A 19,926-nucleotide genomic window follows, 5' to 3' on the forward strand; every position below is an offset into this window, starting at 1 on the left:
CCACTGTCGCCAAAGTGCTGGCTCATAGGGGGTCATATGATTGTTGGGCTTTTCTCTGTATCTATGAAGCGCCTTGAGGCGACTTTTGTTGTGATTTGGCGCTATATAAATAAAATTGCATTGAATTGAATTGAATTGAGAATGTTTTGATCATTTATTCATTTATTTGTACGGTGCAGCATTCATATTTTTGCATTGAATTGGGTTAACCACATCTGCGTGTCACTGGCAGAGACACCTTTGTTAAGAAAGCCTGATAACTGGTGTTTGACGGTAACTGGGGAAAAGCTTTCAGTTTTTGTCTGTGATGTACTTTCATTAGCATCATGCTCCGTCTATTTTTACATCTACTTTCCTAGTTTTTCTAGTTTCCTATATTAACTCTTTCCATAGATTTCATGTATTTGTGTAGCCCAGGGTTATTTTATGGCCAATTGTATTTTATTTTAATTTTATTTTAAGTGTTACTTTTTTGAGTATTGAGTTTACCCATGTACCATGAATGCACCATAACACTGCTGACAGGAAGTCCCAGCTCAGGCGCATCTGTCTACACCGAGCAACAAGCTGTCGTAGAAGTTTCCGTCCTGTTGAGGCACAGAGTTCATGAAGAATATCCTGGCTGGTCTTTCTTTTTTTTTTTTCTTTCTTTTTTTTTAAGTTATTGTAAAATTATATTAACAAGCAATCTTTCCTCAATTTGAAATAAAAAAAATATCAGCAAATAAAGGCAACATAGGACAGATGTGTATAATGCATAATGTTCACAGGGAAAAAAATGAAACAAAAATTCTCATCACATTTACAAGACTGTGGCTAAGTTTATAATGGTGCCTACTAGAATCTGTTTAGAAAGCTTTGACTAACTGAATAACTGGGCAATATATGTAGTCAAAGTTTGTATCAAAATATAAAAAAATATGCGGATGGGCAAGAGACGGGCAGGACCAAAGGGACGACCAGTGATACAGGAAGGAAGTATTAACCAGTATGTGTGAGAGATTAAAATGGGCAACTCATCCATATATCCATCAACCAAATAGGAAGTAACACAGAAGGCTATGACGATGAAGCGCACAGAGTGTTAAGCACAGGCAGGTAAAGAGATATACACCACATCTTAAAGCAGGTGTCCACATAGAGAAGAGCAGCACTAGGTAGTATGTTGTACACAGATTCTCAGCACTCATGCACTCACTTTTTGTGCCAAAGTCTGGCTTCCCTTGACAGCACGCGGCAGCAGTCCAGCTGTTTAAACAGCCAAGAGTGGCAGAGTAGCAAACTGTCAACAACAAAGCCCCTTTCAGACATGCAGTCCTTTTCCATTAAGCACCCGCGAACGCGTCGGCTTCGCCCCGGTCACTTTTCTGCAAAGATTGCGACGGAAATCTCGAACTAGGTCCGACCTAGCACTTTCAACTTGGCACATGTCTGAATGCATTAACCGATGCACAGGATTATGACTGCCCATATCTCTCGTCCATCTTTGATGTAGAGATTGCCCCAAACAGCAATAAAATATGACGTGACGTTTTGTCTCATCGGAAGCTATTTTTCATTTTCAGTAAGGTGAAAACGTCGCTCTCTAATGCAGTGCATATTCCCCATGCAGAAGAGAGAGTCTGTGTTCAAAAGGCAGGGGCAGCTGTGGCAGAATGCACACACTCGCGCACATGCACGCACACACACACACACACACACACACACTCACTCACACAGACCCTGATCTTGGTAAAAATGTCACATCGAGTTAAACGTTCAACAGTGTGGCTACACTTCACTAGATGCCTAATGCTCACTGCCACGAATGCGACAATTCTTTTGCACATATGGTGAATATCTCACATACCGTGGCTCTCTTTGCAACTGTCATGGTTACGTCTGAATAAAGCTGCGAGGAACACTGATGTAAAAGTGACCAAAGCCTAACAGAATGCCATCGCTTTGAGGGACTGATGAAGGCGGCAATGTTAAAAATCCCATGTCTGAAAAGGGCTTGAGAGACTGATCAATATGGATCAATGTGACACTGTAACAACACCGCTGCAAAAGGCTGTCACAATAAAAGCCATATTCTTTCACATCGTTTCCATTTTTAAGACTCTTTAAATAGAAAGGTGGGCATTGGGCAGAGTAATACATTATTCAGAAAGGTGGCCACAGAGTAAAAGACAAATCCTCAGTTCTGTGTCAACCCATTTCTGTGACACCGTATGCATGGCGAAAAGTAAAATGACAAGACAGAGACTTTCCAAGCTCACAATGCGTATGCAAACTCTCCAGTGTTTTAAGTGACAAAAGCAGATATTTCCTGCACATCTTGCACCACAAAGCAATCATTAAAAAGTACAAGAGGTAAACTTCCAACCTTTTTCTCTTCGCACTAGGATTAAAGAGGCTGAGAGGACTGAGCGGGGTCAGGAGGTTCTGCAAAGAACATAAAACGTGTTATTTATGCATTTCAGTAGCTGGTTTTCTCACACAGGGGTTGTGATAAATGGTGTAATTGTCCTTCATTTTGAGCAAGGAGCAGTAGTTTGCCAGCCATTTAGATTTTTTTGTTTTGTTTTTGTCCCCCAATCAGCATTCTGGCGTTAGTGTGGAACCAAAATGGCGCCTGTCCCTGATTTGGTGCTGATGTGTTTGGCCACGTCCTACAGTGACTTCAGATCCTCGGAATGATGGCAAATCGGGTAGGGTGAAGAGGGGGAGGGGGTCACACACTCATCGTCATGGTTGAAGAGTAGTTCTCGCTCTGAAAGGAGTGGAGGAAGTTTCCACTCAGCTCCCCGTCATCCCTCGGGGTCCCGGGAGGATTGGTAATGCCACTTAAATTGTTTGGGGAATTCTTGTTCATTCCATCCATATCACCAGAACCTAGTGATCCATTCATGTGGTGTGGTTCCATCCCAGCCATGGCTCCCAGGGGTCCATCAGAGCCTGGGCCCATAGGGAAATTATTTCGGTTGCCAGGTCCAGTGTTGATCATGGTGTATAAATTGTCACCAGAGTTGTTTGAGTCTGCGGGGCTGGGCATGATGGGAGTGCCAGGAGGCCCTCCACCTCCAGATGCCCCCCCGTATGCACCAGGAGAGGGTGATGAGTAAGGCATAGAGTTGGCATTGTTGGGATTGGGCCATGGCCGACCCGTTCCTGGGCCCATGTTCACTCCTGGCATGCCAAGACCCATGGTGTTGTGTGGAGGCCTCATCCCACCACCAAAGTTCTGAGGGCCAGGCCCCATAGGCCCCATTCCTCGAGGGCCACTCATTCTCTGCATTGGCCCCAAGTTAGGATGACCTTGTGGCCGTGTGGGGTCCATGTTGGGCAGCATGGGATGAGGACCTGGTCCTCCGCCGGGTGGCTGGCTGGCCATCCGGATGGGTGGACCTCTTGGGCCTCCAGCAAAGCGAGGCGACATGAAAGACTGGAAAAAGGCAGGTGGCATACAACATACTACCTTGGGCCCCCTGCTTCTTTGGTGCTTGGTGGGAGACAACGATTTCCAATTATTTATTTATTTATGTATTTTATTTTATTTACTTTTTTTAAGGGATGTATGTTTCTTTCTTGGAATCTAAGGACACTTTATGTTGCTACCTTTCTTTTGGGTCAGGCCTGACACCGCTTAACAAAAAACTGATGCACTAGAGGAAAGAACCGTGAACCAAAGACAATCCATTGGTTCTGGGACCAAAGCATGATAATAAGTCTCCAGCTCGAATCAAAAAAAGATTTCTTCCACCCTTATTTCCAGATCAGGAAATAAGGGTGGAAAGGAAAGGAAAGATCAGCGTTCAGCCAAGTTAGACCGCATGCAAAAACATTTAGGTGCAACAAAAGCTTCTGCGCATCCACACTCAGTTTTTAGTATGTGCACTTTTGACCAAGTACCACTTGCGACTCCTACTTCCGCTGACAGTGAAACTCGAACAAAAAGTCAAAGAGTTCTCAAAGGAAGTTGAACAGTTAACACAAAGGCCAAGGAGCACCACCCCAAGTACTGAGCCTCCTGTAAGTACTGAACCCAAATCTCTGAAGCTAAAACCAAATTAAATTGCCAAGCTTGAAAGTCAAATAGCTGACAACCAAACATGAGAAACATGCACCCCAAAAATGCTTTAGCTGTTAACACCAGGCGCCCAAGGGCTGCTACTAAACGCCCTGGCACATTCAGGGCATGGTTTTACTTTAAGTGTGGGAAGACAATCGTATTGCAGTGAGCTGCTAATCCCACACTTGTCCAAGTAAAGAATGCAGAGCTGAAAAAGAAACAGGCTGATTTTTTTGCACGACAGGCCACAATCGTGTTTTATTTAAACTAATGGCAGCTCCTGTCATGGGACACCCAGGAGCTGAAACCTGATTCCCTCGGTCCCAAGACATTAAGTTGTGATCCTGAAATGCAAATCACATACCCATTCACTGCATAGAAAGCCTAAATCTCAATCTTTGCCTCTAGGTCTCATAAGACCAAGTACTTGTTGATGGGATGCCCTGCAAATCCATAATGGACACAGGCTCACAAGTTACAATCATTTCTGAGTCTTTTCACAAAATGCACCTTTCCCATCCCATCGATACATGCCCTTCTTGAAATTGAAGGATCTGGTGGGCAAAATGTGCCAAACTTGGGCTACGTTCAGATTCACATTACATTTCCCAAGAACATTTCAGGCAAAGAACAACAACTAGTCATTTTGACTCTTGTTGCTCCTGAATGTGACTTTAACAGTAAAATTCTGCTGTTGATAGGGACAAATGTGCTTTTAAAGGTTTATGGACAGGAAGTGCTATTGCTTCAGCACACAGACCACAATGCAGCACCCCCAACCACACATGCACGCGAGCACATACAACACACACACACACAGTGTGTTGCGCAAAATGGGAGGTGTAATCACAAGGATGTATAAAAGAATTTTGTGATGAGCCATATCTTCGTTTCTTCATTCATCGGCTTCTTTTGACATCACAGGTAAGTAACTCACTATAACTTGGTTTATACAGACTTCACATTTTCTTATATAGAAATTAAAAATGTTTCAAATTCAGTTGTTTCAGTTTTGATTTTTTGTGAATCCTTAAAGTTGCACTTTTTAAAATTTAAAATGGTAACTCCACTGGATAATGAAGATGTTCAGCTGCAGTTTTGTAAACCTTCAATTCAACTCTTAACACTGTACAACTTACACTTAGAGACAGAGTTACTCAGAACAGCGATGGCGGCAGTGACTGTTTGCAGCACCAGCAAAGGCTTGTTCCTTGTGTTCACGCTGCTGTCTCTGGTTTGCTTTTCAAGTTCCCTGATAGACAAGGACCAGCTGGTAAATTGTTTTTTTCTTGATTTTGTGAGTCACCACAAACAAAGTTGCTGGAGTAATTTAAATGTTTTGAAGTTCAACCACTTGTATATGCTGTATATGATTTTCAGAAACAACTGAAAGAAAGCTATCAGAAGATAAAACAACAAATGGACAGAGTGAAGGTCAGTACATGTTCAGAGAACTGCAATTAGAAACTTGTGGATATATTTGACCAAATATAACGTTACAACATAAAAAAACTACCTTAATGTAATATGAAACTACAATTTGATTCCATCAGGCTGGGCGTGAGGAAGTGGACTCCGGTTCCGAACTGATGAGCGAATACTTGCGCATTATGGACCCATTGATTGCACTGATGAAGAAATCTGATGACTTTCCTCTACTTAACACATTTATGGAGTACATTAAGAATTTCGTCAAGGAAAGTAAGGCTAACATTGACAGGAAGAATGAGGAGTTGGGTGAGAAAATAGAGGAAAGTGAAATGAAACTGGGACAACTGAAAAGAATTATTGAAGTGTTCGAGGAAAAGCAAGCTGAATTGTAAATCCCATGTCAGTCATTTGATCTTTCTCTAACAATGCATCTTTTATATCTGTGGTTAGTTTCCATTTCATATAGTACAGCTTTGCTTAACTTCAGTTTAACTTTTTTTTTAGAGCTGCCCTTCTTCTTTACTGTCTGATATTAAAAAAAAAAAAAGAAAGAAAGAAAGAAAAGGATTTCACTATCAGCTACCATTGTGCACAGGCTTATATGTGCTGATGACAACTTTTAAGAATACATTTCCAGTAGTTACTTCTTTTTCTGCTGTTGCTTAAATATAGAAGTGAAAACATAAACATAAACTCACATAAACTGCAAACTGTCACACAATAAAGACATTTTCCTACTACTGTTATTGTTTCTTTTCTCACATTCTTATGAAATGCAACTATGCCCTCACCAGAAAGCTTATTATTATTAGTAGTAGTAGTAGTATTGTTATCATTATGTTATGGTGCTTTGCAGCATTCATATTTAACCATCTGTGTGTCACTGGCACAGACACCTTTGTTAAGAAAGTCTGATAACTGGTGTTTGATGGTAACTGGAGAAATGCTTTCAATTTTTGTCCATGATGTACTTTCGCAAGCATCATGCTGCATCTTTATTTACACCTTTACTAGTTTCCTGTATTGAGTCCTTTCATGCACTTTACTCTCAGTAGCCAGATCATCAGCAGAGCATGAAGAGCCCTTGCTCTCTTTCCTGTTTTCAGACTTGTTTTTTACTTGTTACTTCCTGTTTGTCTCACTTCTTGTGCCTGGTATTAAGTTTTACTTTCCCCACATCTTCTTTAGTTCATCTGTGTCCACTAGGTGTCCCCACAGTCACATTTCTATGTTAATATATTGTCTCAATCGCCCATTGCACTTAGTCGAGTTGTCTCTTGTTGTCATGTGTCATCTTGTTCTCATATGTTTTGAATTCTTTGGAGGTCTTCATTTGGGTCCCAACTCAGTTGTCACACAGCAGTACTTGACAGACTGCTGTTTTGGCACTGTTTTTTCATTTACAATGATCTACAGGAGCTACAGGAATCTCAATGTTGTTATAAAACCATGTAATTTGAAATCATTATGCCTGAAGAGAAACCTCAGGGAGGATTTTATTGACTGCAATTGGGGCCATAAATATTTGGACATAGCTTTTTTCAAATTTTGGTTCTGCACGTTACCAAAGTGAATTTTAAGCGAAACAACTCAGATGCAGTTGAAGTGCAGACTTTCAGCTTTAATTGGGTTGAACAAAAAACAATTGTGAGGAATAAAAGCACTTTTTAACACAAACACCCAATTAATTTGACTTAATTTCAGGTGCTCAAAAGTAATTGGACAAATTAAAACTGAAAAATCCTTTGCTGGTATTGACAGCCTGAAGTCTAGAACTCGTGGACATCAACAGAAGCTGGGTTTTCTCCTTTTTAATCCTGGCTTTTGTCCACCAGAGGCCAGCGTGTGGTGGGGTGTTGCACACCGGATGCTTGCCAAGCCTTCTGTGAGCCTCGGCTCACGTTCATGACTGCTGCGCCACCGCCATTAGCCACGCGGCCGGCCACCAGAACCAACATGCATTGTTTGCACTCATGAAATGAAAGAATGCCATGCACAGTATGTGTAATACCCGTTAACCCACTTTTTACACTGTCAATGTCAGGCTTTTTTACTTTATAAAGTATGGACAAACTTCAATTTTTTTTAATAAACAGAAAAGGGTTTCTGAAAATTTCTGCATCTCATGCATTACACATTCATCAACTTTTTCTTTTATGCATCATTCCCAGCAGTCATGCAAACCTATTTACATATTATGTAAAGGGTGAACAGAATTGTTTGTGCACATTTGAAATATTTAAATAGTGCATTTATTTTTTTCCTCTGGTTGTCATCTTGGCATTTTTATGTGAAACAAGCAAATATCTGTGAAACAAAAATGAAAGTCTGAGGAAGCTAAGTGCTAATGTCTCTGCACGTAGACCACACTGCAGCACACTCAACCGCACGCATACACACATATACACACACACACCCCCACAAAGTGCTGTGCAAAAAACCGAGGTGTAACCACAAGCGTGTATAAAAGAACTTTGTGATGTGCCATATCTTCATTTATTGATTCATCAGCATCTTTTGACATCACAGGTAAATAAATCACTATTGAATGGTTTATACAAAGACTTCACATTTTCTTATATAAAAATTAAAACGTTTCAAATTGAGTTGTTTCAACTGGGATTCTTTGTGAATCTTTAAAGTTGCACTTTTTAAAATTTAAAATGATAACTCCACTGGATAATGAAAACATTCAGCTGCATTTTTTAAACCTTCAATTCAGTTATTAACACTCTGCAGGGCTCTAGAGTGCGAGTCTCTGCAACTCTGAAAGTCTCCGTGTGGTCAACAACAGACACACATTATGCCCCTATTGTGGTCTAAACCAATCAGAGATAGTCAGGGGCGGGACATCTGATTGGCCGCGGTCCAGATATTTCTGTAATCCTTCGTGTGTACATTTGAAAGTGCAGGTGGATAAAGAGAGGTGAGTAGCTTGAATAAAATGATATCAATTCATTAAATCCTGATGCGACTTTTAAAATATAAATTTATTTTGCCAGAAACGCCAGAATCTCAGGTTATTCACAAAACTATTTCAACCACCACCAAACAGTAAATGAGAGCAGGAAAACAGATTCCACACAAAGACAGCGCACCAGTGCAATCATGGCAAAAAGTTAGTCTTGAGCCCTGCTCTAATATGATAGATTATATAAACCTATATAACTTTATGACATAGTAAACTGCTTTCATGTAATATGAAACAAATTTTATCCCATCAGGCTGAGGCTTAGGAACGAGTGAACTTCAATTCTGAACTGTTGAGTGAATACTTGAGCATTATGGAAGGTGAGTTGCATTGATGAAGAGATCTGCAAAAGTTTTACCTGATGGGTTTCCTCAAGTTGACATATTTATGGAGAACATTAAGAATAACATGAAAGAAAGTAAGACTAACATTGACACGGAGAATATGAAGTTGGGTGAGAAAATACAGGAAAGTGAAATGAAACTGGGAGAACTGAAAAACAATATTAAAGTCCTTGAGGAAAAGCAAGCTGAGTTGTAAATTCCATGTCAGTCATTTCATTTTATTTTTTTTTAAATAATGCATCTATTGTATCTGTGGTTAGTTTCCATGTTATATAGTACAGCTTTGCTTAACTTCAGTTCAACTTCAGATGACTTGCTCCTGTACATTTCTGACCCTCTAAACTCATTCCCGGGGCTTTTTGACATACTGGACCAATATGGTACACTGTCAGGATATAAGGTCAATTATCAAAAAAGCGAGTTGCAACCCCTCAATTCCCTGGCCAGAGCTCTTCCCCACTCAATAGTGCCTTTTAAGTGGACAGAAACCGGATTTAGATATTTGGGGTTTTTTATTTCCTCTTCTATACAAATCAAATCAAATCAAATCAAATCACTTTTATTGTCACATCACATGTGCAGGTACATTGGTACAGCACATGTGAGTGAAATTCTTGTGTGCGAGCTTCACAAGCAACAGAGTTGTGCAAAATACAATAATGTAAACAAGCAAAATACAAAAATGGCTACATCTGAAACTAATAAATATATGTACAATATATAATAGTATATGCATTTCTGGATGTGTAAACTAAATATTTTTCTACGTGTGTGTGTGTGTGTGTGTGTGTGTGTGTGTGTGTGTGTGTGTGTGTCAGGAGAGGCTCCTCTACCTGGTACGAAGTGAAACTGCTTGTTAAGCTCTTATCTAGCAGGCACTGCTCCTTCCCTGCTTGATAACGGGTCACAGTGAATTAAAACAACAGTCTGCTGTCCCTCTGAAAAATCTTCACTCCTTTGTCTGTGAAACACAGTTTTGTAGGAGCGACCCCATCATAAAACCCCCACGGTGTGCTGCAAACTCTGTGTCTATGTGCACGAGCACATGAGTGAGTGTATGCGCGTACCTGTGTGTATGTGTGAGTGTGCGTGTGGATGTGCGTGCGTAACAGTTAAAGCACTATGTGCGTATATCTCTATGTACGTGCCTTCCTGAAGGTCATAAAAGTCCATCTCCCTTCCAAACCAAAGTTATTTTAGTTACAAACTTTGAGACTCCCACCCAGGCATGCCCTGAGGAATTCCCACGCAACATTAACCTCTCTTTGTCTCACTTTCACAGTTCAAACTGGGGGAGGGTCTCCTAGAAATCTACTCCTAAATTCCTGACATACTCAGGTCTTTATTACATCGAGGACAGTGTCAGTGTCTCTACAATAATTCTACATTCTAACACATTTCTAAACTCTAAAATAGGCTACGCATATCTTCAAAACTTATATTATTAAAAGATTATACTGACTACTAAGTACAATTTTCTATTGACAGAAACAAAACTGAAAGTCTGAGGAAGCTAACTGTTAATGGCTCTGCACGCAGACCACACTGCAGCACACCCAACCGCATGCCCACACACAACACACACACACGCGCAAAATGGGAGGTGTCACCACAAGCATGTATAAAAGAACTGTGTGATGAGCCGTATCTTTGTTTCTTCATTCATCAGCTTCATCACAGGTAAGTAACTCACTATAACATGGTTTATACAGACTTCACATTTTCTTATAAAGAAATTAAACGTTTTAGATTGAGTTGTAATTTGAGTTTTTCAATCGTGATTCTTTGTAAATCTTTAAAGTTGCACTTTTTAAAATTTAAAATGATAACTCCACTGGATAATGAAGATGTTCATCTGTAGTTTGTAAACCTTCAATTCAACTCTTAACACTGTACGTCTTTGGCTTAGAGACAGAGTTTCTCAGAAGAGTGATGGCATCAGTGACTGTTTGCAGCACCACCAAAGGCTTGTTCCTCATGTTCACGCTGCTGTCTCTGGTTTCCCTTTCAAGTGCTTGGATAGACAAGGACCAGCTGGTAAATTGTTTTTTCTTAACCTTCAGTAATTTTGCGAATCACCACAAACAAAGTTGCTGTTGTATTTTTTAGTGTAACCACTTGTATATGATTGATTTCAGACACAATTCAAAGAAAACTATCAGAACATGAAACAACATCTGGACAAACTGAAGGTCAGTGCATGTTCAGAGAACTGCAATAAGAAACTCATGGATATATATGACCAAATATAACGTTACAACATAGTAAACTGCCTTCCTGTAATATGAAACTGTTAAATTTCCATCAGGCTCAGCGTGAGGAAGAGGTGAACTTCAATTCCGAACTGTTGAGTGAATACTTGAAGCTTATGGATCCGTTTATCGAAGTGATGAAGAGATCTACGAAAGATTCACCTGATGGTTTTTATGAAGAAGTCACACTTATGGAGAGCTATAAGAATTTAGTGGCGGTGATTAAGGTTGAAATTGACAGGAAGAATAAGAACTTGGGTGAGAAAATGGAGGAAACTGAAAAGGAACTGGGAGAGCTGAACAAACGGATTAAATGCATTGAGGAACACCGAGATGAATTGTAACTTCCATGCCAGTCATTTCATTTTTCTTTAACAATCTGTTGTATCTCTGGTTAGTTTCCATAATATATATATATATATATATATGTATATATATATATATATATATATATATTATAAACTGCAAACTGCCATACATTAAAGACATTTACCTACTACTACTATTGTTTCTTTTCCTCAGCAACATAATGATTAATTACCTCGTCACATTCTTGTGAAATGCAAGTATGCCCTCACCAGAAAGTTTCTGCTGTTTAATTGATGATGGTATTTATAATTGAATACTATAATAATAACTATTATTATTATTATTGTTAGTAGTAGTAGTAGTAGTATTGCGAATGTTTGACCTTTTGTTTGTTGAGACCAGTAGTAAAACATATGTTATTTTATGCCCGTAGTCAAGGTAGTTGAATTATGATAACAGCTGTAGGACATATATTATCCTCTAGTTTAGATGGTGTGCTGTGTATGTAGTTTAGTTCTCATTATACTCTTGGGTTAAAAGAACATAATCATTTTGTAGTTCATTAGATAAAGTGTGCATCACTCTGTATCCTTGATCGGCTGTGAATGTCTTACACTGTTTTCTTGACATGCTTTATTGTTGAATCATAAAAAGAAGGTTGTGAGCAGGAGACTTTGTGTCTAGGGCAGAAGAGATAAACCACATTCCACACCCCCACCTTCCTTAGAGCAGAAAGACAGGGAGCCAAGGTCAGGAGCCAGTCTTGCTAAGAATTAGAAAAACGTGTGAAGATGTAGCTTTTATGACTAGGTGGGGGTCGTCAGAAGCGGCTGTGAAACTCGTCGCCATTTCGAGACATGCTGTGAACCCTCTGCAGGCATCTCTCCCGTCCGGACGTTCTAAATGCTCTTAAGTGTTGAATTGTATGAAAATAAATGATTGTTGATTGAGCATTTATACACCGAGTACTGTCCTTCCTTCAGCCCAAAGATTAAAAGAATTGGGAGAATTCAACATGTTTTGTTTTTTCATTTATTTGTATAGTGCTACAGCATTCGTATTTTTGCATTGAATTGGGTTAACCACATAACCACTGGCACAGACACCCTTGTTAAGAAAGCCTGATTACTGGTGCATGATGGTAACTGGAGAAACGCATTCAATGTTTGTCCATAATGTACTTTCATAAGCATCATGCTGCATCTTACACCTTTACTAGTTTCCTGTATTGACTCCTTCCTTACACCTCACTCTCAGTAGTCAGATCATGTTTTTTGGTCCCTTCAGTTGTTTATTATTAATGATCTTCAGGGTGATTCTTAGTAGTGATGGGATTTCTGGCTCTTTTTAGAGAGCCGGCTCTTTCGGCTCCCAACCGCCTCTTCAGGTTGTTTTGTTGCTTTAATTAATTTATTATTAACAATAATATAAAATTATGCACAAAAGGAATTACTAATGTAAAAAAAAAAGTGGTTTTATTTATATATGTTTATATATAAATATATGCGGTGGCCCCTAGAGACAAAGCACGTACAAACTCCAAAGCACATTTCTAGCGTTAACTGAACTTCCAAAACAGAGCTACTAGATCACTTAAATTACACAATTGAAAGCATGTGTGTATTGTTTGTGTATTTACACACAAGCACGCATATATGTTCAAATAATTTAAAAAAAAAAGTTCATTTACCTGTTACTACCACACACCAAATCCGGTTGTTGGTACTTCTTGGCTTGTGTAGCCACTAGGTAACAAAAGCTCAACACTGCGCCCAGCATCCTGGAGCACTTCTGTTGTCTTTTGTACATGTTTTGAAGTTTGTACGTGCTGCTTTGTCACTTCAAAGACCCGGCTCTCAGAGCCGTTTTGTTCGTTTGGGCATTCGTTTATATACAGTTCTCTTGAAGTCCCACCATCCATCCATCCATTTTGCTCCGCTTATTCGGGGCCGGGTCGCAGGGGCAGCAGCCCAAGCGGAGAAGCCTAGACCTCCCTGTCCCCAGCCACCTCCTCCAGCTTATCGGGGGAACTCCAAGGCGTTCCCAGGCCAGCCGAGAGACTCTCCAGCGTGTCCCGGTGGGACATGCCCGGAAAACTTCACCCAGGAGGCATCCTTGTCAGATACCCGAACCACCTCAACTGGCTCCTTTCGATGTGGAGGAGCAGCAGTAGCTCTACTCTGAGCCCCTCCAGAATGGCCGAACTTCTCACCCTAACTCTAAGGGAGAGGCCAGCCACCCTTCGGAGGAAGCTCATTTCCGCCGCTTGTATCCGCGATCTCGTTCTTTCGGTCACTACCCACAGCTCGTGGCCATAGGTGAGGGTAGGGACGTAGATCGACCGGTAAATTGAGAACTTCGCTTTTACACTCAGCTCCCTCTTCACCACGACGGACCGGTGCAGCGTCCGCATCACTGCGGCTGCAGCACCAATCCGTCTGTCGGTCTCCGGCTCCCTTCTCCCATCACTCGCGAACAAGACCCCGAGATACTTGAACTCCTCCACTTGGGGATGAGTTTAAAATCATATGCACAAATTTAGCAAACAAAGTTATTTGCAGCCATTTACCTTTTACCCTTTTTTAAATAACCATTTCAAACTATTTACAGAACAATCAGCTGTTCTACATTCAATAAGATGCCACACAAATTATTTGTGCCACTTCAAAAAAATAATTTCTGTCCAGTATAAAGGAGAACATCACAGCCTGATGCCTGCAGGTCTGACTGCAGCAGGTGTATCACTCCTGATTCTACCTGGAGACAGCAGTCACCTCATTGTTCTGACACACAACACAAAACTATCCACAACACATTAACTACACAAGACCAACTACACACTACAAACACGCTAAACCTCACAAATCTCTCACACCTCAAAACTCACTCTCTCTTTTTCTGCTGTATTTCTTTCTCTCGCCGTCACTTCCAAAACTTGCCCCTTTTCCTAAACAACCAGATATCATGTTGCCATATCATTTTTTGATTGGTTGACATGGTGCATTTTTCCACCAAAACGAACGGACTATTTTTTTTGTTTTTTGGTCATAAGCAGAGTGCTTGCTAGCACTGTCCTTAGACAGTAAACATGACGAAACTATTAAGGAAAAAACACCGTATCTATTGTTTATCATGACTCTGGTTTTACGTGGCCTATCAACACAATTTAAAAACTGGTATCTATCACCTTGTTGCTTTGTCATCTTAAAGTGATCGTGTGATTGGCTTACCACGACTACTTTATTCTTCCTCAGTCAAACAGCAGCGGTGACAGGGGCAAGGGCTCTGGCAAATCCAGAGAGGGGAAGACAGGAAAAAACATTCTCTCCTCTTCGGTCACACACTGCTCGCTGCCAGCCAATCTCCAATCACTCACAATAAGAATCTTCTCAGGAAACACAGTGACAGATCCAGGAAATCTATGTAGAGGATACACATTAGCACAAAGGCACAGAACCAGCAAGAGCTATCAACTATATTTTGAGTCACACGACGATCCAGCGATGAGTAGCTGCCATCCTCTGGTTTAAACGTTGACAGCGATAATGAGGCACAGGTGTTTCCTCTTCACAGGTGCGTGGGCCGAGGACGTGAACCTGCAACGAGTTCCACCCAGGCGAGAGAGGGGGAGAGAGAGAGGAACAAAAACACTACTGATCAGCTGCCTGCTGATTCACCAGGGCGTGACTGAAGAAATCTGCGAAAATTTTACCTGATGGTTTTCCTTGAATTGACACATTTATGGAAAACATTGAGAATTACGTGAAGGAAAGTAAGGCTAATATTGTCAGGGAGAATGAGGAGTAGAGGGCTGCGTCTTTATTTACACTTTCACTAGTTCCCTGTAGTGACTCCTTCCAGACACTTCACTCTCAGTAGTCAGATCATCAGCAGAGTATGCACAGCCCAGGCTCTCTTTCCTGAGCAGATAGGCTTCATGTCAAGTAACAACTATATGTTGGTGCTGAATCAAATCAGTCAGTTGGGCAGTACTTTTAGCTTGACAATGCTGTCATGGTCCTGGATTGCTGACCCAGTGTTTTGTGTTTTTTGGTCCTGTCAGTTTTTTATTATTAAAGATCATCAGGATGATTCTTAGGTTCTTTATTATTAAGTTTTTCAACTGTGTCTCTATAGTCACCTTTTTATGTAATATATTGTCTCAGTCGCCCATTGCACTTTGTCCAGTTGTCTCTTGTTGTCTATGATCTTGTTCTCATGTGTCTTGGATTCTTTGGATTTCTGAGCTCTATTTCTGTACTGTTTGTACAGCATATTGAAACCTTGGGGCGACCGTGGCTCAGGGGTCCTTGGGCAAGACACTTCACCCAAGGACACATTCAGTCTCAGGGCAGACTGACTGAAGCTTGCCTCCACCAGTGTGTGAATGTGAGAGTGAATGATAGTGGAATTATACAGCGCTTTGGGTGCCTTGAAAAGTGCTATATAAATAAATGCAACCCATTACCTTAGCATGTGAGCAAAAAAAACCAAACATTATTGTATGAATGATGAATTATTGGAAGTCAAAGCTCTACAGCAGACATGTGGGAAATTGATTAACTTTACAGCTCATCACTGTATAGTTAAAGAACTGAAAAATGAAAGGATGCATTTGCAACGGTGTAATATAATCCATGTATTTCATGTACCAAGGTACCCACACTCAGTCATAGACACAAACAGGACCACATACACACTACGGTGAAGACAGTTACACAGACATGAGGCACAGAAGCTGCTTTGTGCATTCAAAAGAAGGACACGTCACTATTTGTTACATGTCCCCACATCCATGCTTTTAGCAGACAGTACGGCAACAGGATAATAACTTTTTAAATGTTTTATTACAAAACAACGTGACAAAACAATACACTTTATGTTAAAATCCACACTCACAACATGAGGTGATGGTGTCTTTGAGTCTATAAGGTCCATTCCTAGAGACTGAAATGAATTTCATATCCTTTGAACGACTTCTGTCTCAGTGATGGTGAATCTGAGCAGTGACAGAAAGCAGCATTCAGTTTCTCGCGTCTTCGCTGCAACTACACTTTTCCACAGTGACACAAGTCTGACGGACCTTGAACCTATCAGCCTCTGCACATCTTCGGCAGAGCAGAGAGGGACAGCCCCGTCACAGTCACTGCAGTCCATGTGAAGGCTCCTCAGTGAATTTATGGTTCTAAATCTCTGTCAGTGACGTTTCTCTGTTTGAGGCCCAGGTCTGACCGGGCAGTCTATGGCTCAGCAGTCCTTTGGTGCCTTTGAACCCATCGAGTTTTGAGATTCAAGTGGTGTGTGTGAGAAAGAGAAGCACAGACAGCAAGAGAAAGAGAGACAGGCGGTGAGAGAGAAGTGCACTTTTCCTTTCCAGGAGAAGCAAATGAGAGCAAACAACAACAGGGGTTAAGGAGAAAGACAATATGGCTTTTCCATGTCTACAGATGTAGACGTTTCATCTTTGATTCTTTGTAATATTAGAATTATGTAATCGCTCAGTTTCAAGTCCATTATCACCTGTTCACACTGCTCATATTTACATTTATATGTACATCGGCAACAGCTCTCATCCTGAGTTACTCATTATAAGAAGTCTATACCAACACTGTCATATGATTTCTGTCCTGCAGCTCTCTCTGTGCATAACAGGTCTCTCTCACATGCTTGGACATAAAGTTATATTTCTCATAAATCTCTGAAGTCTCTCTCACGTCACAGCTCGTATTCAAAGGCATTTGGCAGTAGCCACTTTGCACTGATTCCAGTAGTTTTCAGGTTTTTTGGAGGATGCAAAATGGTATCGAACATTTTCATATCGAACTTTCTTCACACCTAGCCAGCGGTGCTGGTGATTTAAACATGGTAAAGCTGGAGATCTCCTCTTCTAGTCTTTTCATTCCTTCCCCCAACCCATCCCTCAGACCCTCCTCCACCTCTTCTACCTCCCCTGACTCTCTCTCTCCCCCCTCAGACCTCACTCTCTCCCGCTCCCCCGTCCTTCTGTCCAGCATATCTGGTGATAGAAATTCAGGGCCAAGCCTCCTCCCGCTGCCGCTCGTGTTGCAGTTGGCGTACAGAGAATTCCCATGGCCGTTGCTGGAGTTGCTGCTTATCAGAGTGTCGCTGTAACTGTGCCCACCGTTTCCATGGTTGCTAAGGAGCGTGGTTGTTGTGGTCGAAGTCGCCGTCCCGTTTCGTTTTTCCGCCATCCGGAATCCATCCGAGAAAAGGCTGGAGCTGCTGGGAGATTGAGGAGTGGCCGAGGAACCCAGCAAGTCCCGCCCCTTTCCCGATGACAACGAATTATCTGGCAGGTTGCGGGCAATCCCACACCGCCGTTTCACAAAGAAGAAAAGGACGGCGACAAAACTTAAAACTAGTAAGATGGCAAATATGTACAAGGCCAGGATATGACGACCTTCGGATGTTGATACTTTTTCGACACTGGGAGCTTCTAGTGTCAGATAATAGGCTGCTCTGCGGCAAGGGGTGGGGTCTCTGACTGCCGGGCCCCCCTCCTAGATGAGAGAAATAGCACAGACAAAAAAAAGTCCTTATTTTCAAAAAAAAAAAGCAAAAACAACAAAAAATGACAAAAGGAAAGCAAACACAGGCCTGCCTCGTAGCTTCATACCTGGCACGTGCAGACATAGTTTCCCAGATTGTCGTCAGTGACAACCACCTCCAGGTCAGAGTTGTGCTGCCTGGTGTGTCTGTGGGGAGGATACTCCCAGCTACAGGGCTGAGGGGACAGCTGGACGCACGACAACAAGAGGCGCAGGCCCCGGAACACTTGCAGCACTTGGGGCGACGGATTGCAGCGACCTAGAGCGGAGGGCGAGAACGGAGACGGCGAATAGCTGATTAACAACAGCAGAGGCATTTTCACTCACAATCACACTGGACAGCGACGATCACGTTATCTTAAATGAAAGTATAAACTTACCTTCTGCTACATTACACTTTTTTAAGGCAGCGTCTACCACATCACCGGGACCGGGCCTGCACACAAGGGCAAAATTATAACATATTATATGTTATAAACGCTTCTTACATATAGCTCAATTTTCTGTATTACATTTCCATTTTTTTTTCCTTAGGAAAACATTGGTACACGAAAGTATTGCTGGAATAAAAATGGGTCACTGTGGTATTTTATAACCTTATACAGCTGCTGCCTGCCTTTCATTTCCATTTTTCTGGAAAATTTCCAATTCATTGTGATATTCCTGTAGTACTCACTCTTCTGTTGTTTGCTTGCAGGCTTCCTCCTTTGTGCTCCACACACAGCCCAGTCCTCTGGCTCTGGCGCACACCTCACAGCTGCGATACAGAGCGCAGCCTTCAGCTTGGACACGAGCCAGAGACAGAGGGCTGCCCACCAGAGCGTGGCCCTGGAAACACGGAGAACAGTTGCAGAATCGCTGAGAAATGGAACGAAGCACGGCTGTGCTTATAGTATGTGTATGTACACGCACGTGCGCTCTACCTTGTGCAGTAATATATTGTTAACAGGTTCCTGTGATGTGAACAGAGGAGTCTCCTGCAGTAAGGTGACATTCTGGCCCACTACTGCCACCTGGTGGAGCTCCCCACGGTCTGCAACACATTTTTTTATTTATTTTTATTTATTTAATTATTTCACATTCGTGTCACAACTTCTAATACAACTTGTGAAAGTTTAGGTTTTTATCAATTTTGCATTGACTTCAGTATTTAATTTCTAAGGACCATTATCTTTATCTGTATCTTAGTTCAGCTTTAGGGAGCTGCCTACATTAACTACAATTTTAAACGCACTACAATTTCTATATCCTCCTGTCGTCTCTATTGTCTGATCTCTCACCTGTTCCTAGATACAGCACTGCTGCCCTCCGCTCCTCGCTGCCGTCCTTCAGATTTACAGCCAGTTTGGTGTAACTGATTCCCTTTCGAACCAGCAGGGATGCTGCAGTCACACTGTTCTCCATCAGAGGGTGGTCTCTCACAAATGTCAGCACCTTGTCAGGAAGTTTTAGCGAGGACTCAAAGCCCTCAGCCTTTAATGCACTGTTTAAACACTATTATAAAGAAAGGAAAGGGTGTGTCTTAGTAATTTATGGTAGTAAAGTCAAATAAAATGCATGCATGGTACATTTAAAGTTTGAACTTCCAGAGGGCTTCACAATATTTCATATGTGCCTCCTTTAAAATGTGAAGATATCATGTTTTTAGAAATAACTAAGGTATAAATTTAACCTGGAATTTATTTTCATCTATTATTTTTTAATATATACAGCTGAGAACTCTTGCAAAACCAAATGTTATAAAGTCTATACATCCGCCTCATCAGAGTTCACATTATAAATGCACTGGATGAAGATTTGTGGAACTAAAATCTGAACAGAGGATTGAAAATCAGCCTGTACTTGAATAGATGGCTAAAATTAAGATAAACAGATGGCTGTACTTTTGAACATGTGTGCCACCCTGTTAAATATAACTGTTAAAATAAATATATGTACACCAAACATATTCACTAACTTCTCACAGATTAAAGAAACTGTGTTTTTACTCTGACCT

General features: G+C 41.3%; 4 protein-coding genes across 5 annotated transcripts in view; 2 read left to right on the forward strand and 2 right to left on the reverse strand.

Moving 5' to 3' along the window:
* Positions 1 to 1,357: 1,357 nt before the first annotated feature.
* Positions 1,358 to 3,478, reverse strand: LOC309701739 (single-stranded DNA-binding protein 3-like). Its single transcript, XM_082525954.1, has 2 exons — positions 1,578 to 3,478; positions 1,358 to 1,537 (listed from the first exon to the last, which is right to left on the reverse strand). Exon 1 carries the CDS (start codon positions 3,446 to 3,448, stop codon positions 2,717 to 2,719), a length of 732 nt encoding a protein of 243 aa, XP_082382080.1. The 5' UTR covers positions 3,449 to 3,478; the 3' UTR covers positions 1,358 to 1,537; positions 1,578 to 2,716.
* Positions 3,479 to 4,870: 1,392 nt separating this feature from the next.
* Positions 4,871 to 6,214, forward strand: LOC309699903 (uncharacterized protein). The gene is made up of 4 exons (XM_082523135.1): positions 4,871 to 4,978; positions 5,200 to 5,327; positions 5,435 to 5,488; positions 5,608 to 6,214. The coding sequence occupies exons 2-4, from the start codon at positions 5,223 to 5,225 to the stop codon at positions 5,875 to 5,877; spliced, it is 429 nt and encodes a 142-aa protein (XP_082379261.1). The 5' UTR covers positions 4,871 to 4,978; positions 5,200 to 5,222; the 3' UTR covers positions 5,878 to 6,214.
* A 4,163-nt stretch (positions 6,215 to 10,377) lies between these two features.
* LOC309703898 (uncharacterized protein) lies at positions 10,378 to 12,318 on the forward strand. The gene is made up of 4 exons (XM_082528809.1): positions 10,378 to 10,480; positions 10,710 to 10,837; positions 10,939 to 10,992; positions 11,109 to 12,318. The coding sequence occupies exons 1-4, from the start codon at positions 10,438 to 10,440 to the stop codon at positions 11,394 to 11,396; spliced, it is 513 nt and encodes a 170-aa protein (XP_082384935.1). The 5' UTR covers positions 10,378 to 10,437; the 3' UTR covers positions 11,397 to 12,318.
* A 3,871-nt stretch (positions 12,319 to 16,189) lies between these two features.
* Positions 16,190 to 19,926, reverse strand: part of sema4f (sema domain, immunoglobulin domain (Ig), transmembrane domain (TM) and short cytoplasmic domain, (semaphorin) 4F) — a 60,075-nt gene continuing 56,338 nt past the window's right edge. For both annotated transcript variants that reach the window (XM_082523029.1, XM_082523030.1), the window contains 6 exons: positions 19,211 to 19,424; positions 18,854 to 18,963; positions 18,607 to 18,758; positions 18,311 to 18,366; positions 17,999 to 18,189; positions 16,190 to 17,882 (listed from right to left, as the gene is read on the reverse strand). In XM_082523029.1, coding sequence (XP_082379155.1) covers positions 17,175 to 17,882; positions 17,999 to 18,189; positions 18,311 to 18,366; positions 18,607 to 18,758; positions 18,854 to 18,963; positions 19,211 to 19,424 — 1,431 coding nt within the window. In that variant the 3' untranslated portion in view covers positions 16,190 to 17,174. The remainder of the gene's footprint in view (positions 17,883 to 17,998; positions 18,190 to 18,310; positions 18,367 to 18,606; positions 18,759 to 18,853; positions 18,964 to 19,210; positions 19,425 to 19,926) is intronic.

This window comes from Aulonocara stuartgranti (genome assembly GCF_965226115.1).
Source record: "Aulonocara stuartgranti genome assembly, chromosome: 3".
In the NCBI taxonomy this organism is placed as follows: Eukaryota; Metazoa; Chordata; class Actinopteri; order Cichliformes; family Cichlidae; genus Aulonocara; species Aulonocara stuartgranti.

Excerpts from the sequence above, each read along its gene's own strand:
- LOC309701739 (XM_082525954.1), bottom strand. The coding sequence starts at position 3,448 with ATGCCACCTGCCTTTTTCCAGTCTTTCATGTCGCCTCGCTTTGCTGGA.
- LOC309699903 (XM_082523135.1), top strand. The coding sequence starts at position 5,223 with ATGGCGGCAGTGACTGTTTGCAGCACCAGCAAAGGCTTGTTCCTTGTG. Across the intron at positions 5,328-5,434 it reads TGATAGACAAGGACCAGCTG|AAACAACTGAAAGAAAGCTA; the intron begins GTAAATTGTTTT and ends TATGATTTTCAG. Across the intron at positions 5,489-5,607 it reads AACAAATGGACAGAGTGAAG|GCTGGGCGTGAGGAAGTGGA; the intron begins GTCAGTACATGT and ends TGATTCCATCAG.
- LOC309703898 (XM_082528809.1), top strand. The coding sequence starts at position 10,438 with ATGAGCCGTATCTTTGTTTCTTCATTCATCAGCTTCATCACAG. Across the intron at positions 10,838-10,938 it reads GGATAGACAAGGACCAGCTG|ACACAATTCAAAGAAAACTA; the intron begins GTAAATTGTTTT and ends GATTGATTTCAG. Across the intron at positions 10,993-11,108 it reads AACATCTGGACAAACTGAAG|GCTCAGCGTGAGGAAGAGGT; the intron begins GTCAGTGCATGT and ends AATTTCCATCAG.